Source organism: Falco biarmicus, chromosome 6 (assembly GCF_023638135.1).
Source record: "Falco biarmicus isolate bFalBia1 chromosome 6, bFalBia1.pri, whole genome shotgun sequence".
Classification (NCBI taxonomy): Eukaryota; Metazoa; Chordata; class Aves; order Falconiformes; family Falconidae; genus Falco; species Falco biarmicus.
The window spans coordinates 79,275,280-79,282,347 of record NC_079293.1 but is presented as its reverse complement, the minus strand read 5'-3'; the positions used below and the strand labels follow the sequence as shown (position 1 = coordinate 79,282,347).

The 7,068-nt window shown below is 46.1% G+C and overlaps 1 protein-coding gene across 2 annotated transcripts; it reads left to right on the top strand.

Moving 5' to 3' along the window:
- Positions 1–156: 156 nt before the first annotated feature.
- On the top strand, positions 157–6,170 carry PDCD2 (programmed cell death 2). Of its 2 annotated transcripts, XR_008822556.1 has the most exons (7): positions 157–488; positions 569–820; positions 2,018–2,203; positions 3,576–3,691; positions 4,964–5,080; positions 5,734–5,974; positions 6,067–6,170. XR_008822556.1 is itself a non-coding variant. In XM_056343502.1 (6 exons), the coding sequence occupies exons 1-6, from the start codon at positions 188–190 to the stop codon at positions 5,893–5,895; spliced, it is 1,134 nt and encodes a 377-aa protein (XP_056199477.1). In that variant the 5' UTR covers positions 157–187; the 3' UTR covers positions 5,896–6,042. The 2 variants fall into 2 exon arrangements, 1 of the variants encoding a protein (XP_056199477.1); XM_056343502.1 differs by lacking the exon at positions 6,067–6,170 and having other exon boundaries at positions 5,734–6,042.
- Positions 6,171–7,068: the final 898 nt, after the last annotated feature.

Genomic DNA, 7,068 nt, shown 5'->3' with positions numbered 1-7,068 from the left:
CCTGTGTGTGATCTCTCCCGCTGGCCTCCCGGGGCGCCGCCTGCCGCCCTGCCTGCCGCGGCTCCCTCAGCGAGCCCCGCCCCCGCCGCGCGGGGGGAGGAGGAGCGCGGGGCCCTTGCCCCGCCCACCGCGCCCGTTGGGGGTGGGCGCTTCCGGCGCGCGGCGGGAGCCTCTTTCCGCCGGCAACATGGCGGAGCGCGGCGTGGAGCTGGGCTTCGCCGAGGCGGCGGGGCCCGACAGCGCCTGGCGGCTGCGCAGCGCCTACTTCCCCAGCAAGGTCGGGGGGCGGCCGGCGTGGCTGGGCGAGGCCGGGCTGCCGGGCCCCGCCACCCTGCGCTGCGGCCGCTGCCAGCAGCCCTGCGCCTTCCTGCTGCAGCTGTACGCGCCGCTGCCCCACCGCCCCGACGCCTTCCACCGCACCCTCTTCGTCTTCGCCTGCCGCGACGCCGCCTGCTACCGCCTGCCGGGTCCGCGGGGGCCCCTCTGCGGTGAGGCGGGGGGCGGGGGGGCAGGAGCGGGCTGCGGCCGCCGGCGGCCGCCCCGCTGAGCGCCGCCTCTCGCCCCGCAGTGTTCCGGAACCAGCTGCCGCGGCGGAACGACACCTACCCCGAGGAGCCGCACCCCGAGGAGCCGCCGCCGGGCCCCGCCGCCGCGCTCCCCCGCCGGCTCGGCTGCGGCGCCGCGCTCTGCCGCGTCTGCGGCTGCCTGGGGCCCCGCGCCTGCGGGCGCTGCCGACGCGCCGCCTACTGCGGCCCCGAGCACCAGGCGCTGGACTGGCGGCAGGGGCACCGGCGGGTCTGCGGGCAGCTGGCCGCCGGAGGTGAGTCGCGGCCGGGCCGGGGTCGCGCTGCGGGCCCGCCGTGGGTCCGTCGCGCCTGAGGCGCGGGGCGCGCTGTGGTGGCAGGCGGTGAGGGCCTGCCGAGGGCGGGAAAAGGTGGCCAGGGCTCTCGCGTCCTTCAGGGTTTGTCAGGAAACCACCAGCACTTCTTTCAGGTGCTTTTCATCCCCTTCAGCGTTAATGAGACATAAGAACGTGGGACCTTTTTTGTTCGTGGAAGGTTAATTTAAGGCGCACCTTTGATCTCTTGCCCTATGTCATAAAAAAGTGAAAGGATTTAGACCAATTTTTTTCCTTTTGCAGGCTACTTTTAGAGACGGCTTGTTTGTAAATTGTAAAGGAACATGCAGAGGGGGTGCCTTCACAGAATCACATCAGTAGGTGAAAAGAGGAGTGTCCATGAGGGTGCTGGTTTAGGGACCCTTTTCTTAACCCATCCTCTTCCCTGCCCTCCTGTCTCATCCATATGTTTGCTTGTTTGCTGGTTTTTGAAGAGACAAGTACAGAGTATTTAAAATATTTTTTTAGGCTGCAGAAGCATCCCATTAACAATGGGGCAATGAAGCTTGGTGCATGCGATGTATCACCGATCATACATTGTGGGATACTAGTCCCAAAAACTTCATAGGAAGTGGAAGTAAGCAGAATAAAAAGCCGATTTGTTCAAGTCAAGTTATGGGTCAGGCATTTAAAACATTTAATTGATACAGCAGAAACCTGCACATAATTAGTACTGTTGTTACGGAAGATATACTTGATGCGTTTGTGGAAGCTGCCTACTCACAATATGTAATGGAAAAGTAAGAAAACTGGTGCAGTCTCAGGGCACCCGATACACACTTAATTTGTGTGCATGTGCTGGTTAGAATGAGATGTGTGCAGAGCTGTCACACTGCAGGTTTTGGTTTTTAAAATGTAGCTGCATTTAAACAAAAGACTGTTTAGTCTGTCTTCTGTAGACCTTGGATTTACAGAGATTCAAAGCAACATGTCACCTGTTGTAGTTTTCTACTGTCCCTAATATAAAATGTTTCTTGCCTTTAAATCAGGCCCAGCAATGATGTAAATTGTTCTCGCTCATGCAATGTTTGTGCTATATTTTTCCTATGTAGCTTTTGTGGAGAGTGATGCAAAGTATGAGTTGACGTTGTGAAGTGGAATCTGTTTTATCTTTTGTAGATGACTCGGAGAGTGCAATTCCAGAGCATAATGAATTCCTATTTCCAGAATATGAAATTTTGATAGAACCTGAGGAACCAGAATTTCCTGCTGATGGCAGTGTGGATTCTGATGATGGTGAAGAAACTGTAGATACATCAAAGGACCCAAAAGAACAAGAGGAACTCAGAGCTACAGGCAGTGCAGGTAAGAATGTAATTTTGTAAACGTGTATGTCTCTAATTCTTCCTAATGAAGCCAGTATCACATTTTTAAAATACTGTGATTTTTAAAGCGTTCATTGTAAACTCCTGGTGACAAAAGGCTAAATCTACAGTCATTTGTTGATGCAAGTTTTTTGCAGACATCCCATAATGGAAGTCACTTTTAGGGGAGAGACTTACTAAGCCCAAATCTCAGGAACTGTTGAAGCGGCTGTTGCTGCTGCTCTGTGGTGTACGAAGACACGGACTCTGGTTGTGGTGCAACCAGAGACACTTCATGGTACAGAGAAGGTCATATTTATATCTCTGAGCCTGGATACAAATTCCAGATGTACGGACCACCAGGCTCAGGGCAGAAACCATTCATGCAGTTACACAGCTATATATCACTACAATCACTACCTTTTGGCTACTAGATAACCATGTTTATCTTTCTCACTTTCCTTCACAATACCCAGTTGTTTTCTCATCTCCTGTCAGATCAGACATTCTCTGTCCTCCTCTCATACATGTCTCTTCAGACATTCTATTCTCCTCTCCCACAGTGAAGCTGCAGGTAGCTGGGCATTGAGCTGTGTCCCTGTGTGCTTCCTGCAGGTAAGGAACAACTCAAGTGGGAAAAGCAGGGCCCTGAGCACCTGCTGCTGGATGCTGTTGGAATCAGGAGATTGAGTTAGATGTTCTTGGCTTGACTTGGTTCAGTTTGTCTTAGTTTATGGAAGATACTTAACAAAATCTCCTTGTCTGTGCTAGAAGAAAACTGTTCTGAGACTATTTTAATTGACCTTGAATTATGCAGCTGAAGTGCAGGCCGCTTTCCTCCTGCTAATTCATGGTGTGTTTGCAGTTTACCACGCCAGCTCTGAACACACCCAGGGTGGAGAGTTTGTGGTGTTAGCAGGGAAGGCTGCTGAGTTTCCAGCTGTCCCTTACTGTGGTCTAAAGCTGTCTCGAGTCTGCTCAGTGCCCCATGTCAATGTGAACATTGGAATGTAACAGATGCACTTTTCAGTGCTAGAAACTTAAGGTCTGGCACGTGCATGGCACGAGTGGCCTTTTCCAGATGTCACGTTCTGAAGGATCAGAATTCTCAGTGATACCAGCTGGGAGCCATAAACTTTATTAACTTATTTCCAGCATTCCAGTACTAACATCTATGTATAAATTCAACTCAAACTAGTAAATGGATCTGTGTGTGACTGAATTTTAGTATGTCACAAAAAGAAGTTTTAGAGTGATGTGTGCCAGGAATAATTCTTGACAGCAAAATGCACTTACAGGTGCAATATTGTTTTTTATTTTTGACTGTCTTGCATTAGCCTGTAACCTTTAGGGTTTTTTTTTATTTTTCTTAGGTGAAGCATTTCAGTCCTTGGATGAAGAGACATTGGAAGCGATGGCAAAACAGGAGACTGAAGAAGACAAGATCTTCCGAATGTTTAAAGAACGAGTAGCTGCTGAACCAGAACAGGTCAGAAGATGGGGCATCCTTAGAACTTAGAGGTTCTGGCACAGCATCCTGCTGCACCTGCAAAATATTTCACTGCCTTTTATATACCTACGGTTAGAAATGGCAATGGGGATGCCTCCTCATCCTCTACACACCTTGACCAACATACCCTTCCTTTTGTGTGGAACTTGATTCATGCTGTAGTAAGAATTTAGGACACCTGCTTATCTGTCCCAGACAGAAGGTGGTCAAGGTGAAAAGACACGGAGAGACTGAAGCCGACATGGTGGAGGGAAGGACTGGCCATTCTCTCTAGTGGTTTTACCAAAGGACATGGTGAACCATTGCACTCTTCCTCAACCTTTGGCCCTGTTGGCTCTCCTTCTCAGCAGAACCAAAACTGCAGAGAGGAGCTCTGTCACTGTCACCAGCTGCATGGCAGGGGTTGGTTTGGCTTGCTTTTTCTTTAAGGTTGAAAAAATTAGTGATGGCTTTAAAATTTCAACTATTTAAAACAAATCTCTCCCTGTGCTATTTCTTGCTAACACAAGAGGCTGAAAAAGCCACCTTGTAAAACAAAAGCATGGTTCCTTGTTCCATTCAGAAGAAACATAGGCCAAAATCCATGAAGGTGGGTGGAGGAAGAAGGAATTCTCTCCATGTTTTACCTGGTAGCTGAGGGGTTAAGGTGCATACCTAGAAAGGAGACCTGGAGTCTGTTCCCTCCCTGGGTGGGTTCATCACCTCTCTCTCTCTGACCATCCCCATGCTGACTGATCTGCACAAGTGTCCTTTTGTTGATAATGCCTGATTTGCTATGTAAATATTTTAGATAGTAACAGAACAACAAAGGATATGAGTGTCTGAAAATACCTCCTGCTTGGATGTTGGGGCAGTCCTCTTACATTTAGATGCAGAACAGCAAACAGAAAGAGCAGGGTTGCATTCCTGACTTTTTTATACACTTCTATGTGCTAATTATCAATCTGTTCTTCTTCCATCTCAAGACTATAAAATACATGACCTTGCATTTCTGGATCCCTTAATTAGAGAAATAGAAGTCATTGCAGTTTATTCCTGAATCATTGGAAAAATGCTGTATGAATACTTGCACGACTCAAATAGTTAATAAAACCTGTGATTTGCAACTGATAGACTTTGCCATGGGTATTACTTACAGGAACTGACCTTTTCCTGTGTACTATCTTACAGCTTTGTCTGTGTCAGTAAATACCAATTTTATACCAAGATGAAAAGACAGTCTTGCAAACTTAAACTTCTGCTCTATTTCAGATTATAAGATACTGCAGAGGAGGAGAAGGCCCAGTCTGGGTATCAGGTGAAAATATTCCTGAAGAAAAAGATATCCCAGATTGTTTATGTGGTGCCAAAAGGGTTTTTGAATTCCAGGTATGTAAATTCATTTAAATACAGGTAATGTAGTTCAGACTTAATGGGATCTAACTGTATAGGTGTTGGCTTGTCATTACAGCAAGGTAGGTGCTACAGGTCACTACAAACTTAACTATGCTAAATTGTACTGAGCCCTTATTTACTACTGTAACTGCTTTTTCCTAGCAGACTTTCACACAGAGAAGGTAAGTTCCCATCTTGTAATTTGCACCTTCCATAAAATGGTGCACTTGTGAATACAGAACCACCTCTTAAGTAATAGGAGTCTGGTACTATCTATTTTTAAAAAGGTAAGCCTTTGAAATGTGCATTGGTAATACCTCTGGCTGGAAGTACTGAGCTGTAGAATTTTTAGTGGTAGAAGCATATGTATGGTGAACACAATGTCATGCAAAGGCAAAACATAGCTATGAAGGTAATTTCAAATGGAAGGTGGTTTACAAATGTGTAAAAGTCTGGTTCCCTATGCGTCTACTACATTGCTTTGAGAATTCAAAATTTGTTTTCTTTGAGCTGCTGTGTTACTTACTATCTTTGATGGATGTTGGTGTAAGAGAACATAAATGAATGCAGGACCCATCTTTGGGAAGAGACACAGGGAAAGGGTAGAGCGCTATGGCCTGCCTCTAAACCTTTGTTTTTCCTTCAAGATTATGCCACAGCTCCTGAACCACCTTCAGGTTGACAGCCTTGGAGAGAGCATTGACTGGGGAACACTAGTGGTGTACACCTGTGCTGACAACTGTGGTGAGGGAAGTGAATACCTGGAAGAGTTCATATGGAAACAAGACTTCTCTGCAGGCTCTATTTAAGGTCCCTTGAGTTACTACGTTGCATCATCTAAACAGAATACGTGCCTTGTTTCAGTGCATCTCTGCACTTTGCAAACAGGTAATTGAACTAGAGTCACTGATAACTGTGTATGTTGTAATAACAATAAAATTAAAAGTAGACCTTGACAGCCTCTGTCTTATCCTCCACAGGAGCTTTTACTTCAACCTGTCAACGAAGCCAGATGCTTTTGTTCAGTTAATTTCACTTCATATCTCAGTTCTGAATGTTTAAATAAAGATGAAATATTTTTGGATTGGTCAAAGTATCTTTGGTTGGCGACTGAACTTCAAGAACTTAGATTGTTGTCTGTCAGGATTTTCGTTGTGCTACTAAAAATTGACATTAATTCACAGAGAAAAGCAGACTACTGTAAGATCACTTGAGTGCTTATGCTCAGGAGGTGTACAGAAGTCAGCCAAGACAAAGCTGTGTAGTGCTTCACTGTGGAACTTAAATCCACTTCTTTCTCAAAAAGTACACTGAATCTAACTTGGCAGTTCTTACATGTTCTGATGAAGTGATTATTCAAGATAAAATGCACAAAAATTAATAATGTCAAGTCAGATAAAATCAGATAAAACTCAGATAACTGAGTTGAACTGTTTCTGCATAGGACTGTCGGGTGCAGAAGCAGTTTGAACAAAGCCAGCCATAGCAGAACATATTTGTCTTGTAGCAGCAGATTTTCAAGCTGAATTGTACCTTAAGTCTGCCATCTAAGTACCCTCTGCAGACATTCTTCTGGTATTGGAGTGGCATATAGCTGAGAAAAGTGAAACCATAATGCTGGATTAACTTCAGTAGTTGCTTAACTGCTCCTCTGGCTGTAGCTACGTTTGCAGAAAAGGTAAGGCTTTTTCTCTCTCGGTATGAAATTTACTTGTTTCATATTGCCTTATCCTGCTCAAACCATTCACATCTGCTTGCCGGTGATTCTGAAAGCGATTTTATGAAAGCCCTAGGCCCACTGTTGGTGGTTTTTTCTATTTATGTATTTAAATGTTGGACATACTCCGCTGAGCAGGCAGGGAATGCTTCGCCTATAAACTTTTGTCATCACATAATTTCTAAAAGGGTAGCTTTAAGCTTTGGTATATGTCATGGAACAGCCAACAGTATCTTGAGTCACTATAGTACAGCCTGAATGATTT

Coding starts and splice junctions, on each gene's coding strand:
- PDCD2 (XM_056343502.1), top strand. CDS start 188: ATGGCGGAGCGCGGCGTGGAGCTGGGCTTCGCCGAGGCGGCGGGGCCC. Junction 3,692..4,963: donor TAGCTGCTGAACCAGAACAG/GTCAGAAGATGG, acceptor GCTCTATTTCAG/ATTATAAGATACTGCAGAGG. Junction 5,081..5,733: donor AAAGGGTTTTTGAATTCCAG/GTATGTAAATTC, acceptor TTTTCCTTCAAG/ATTATGCCACAGCTCCTGAA.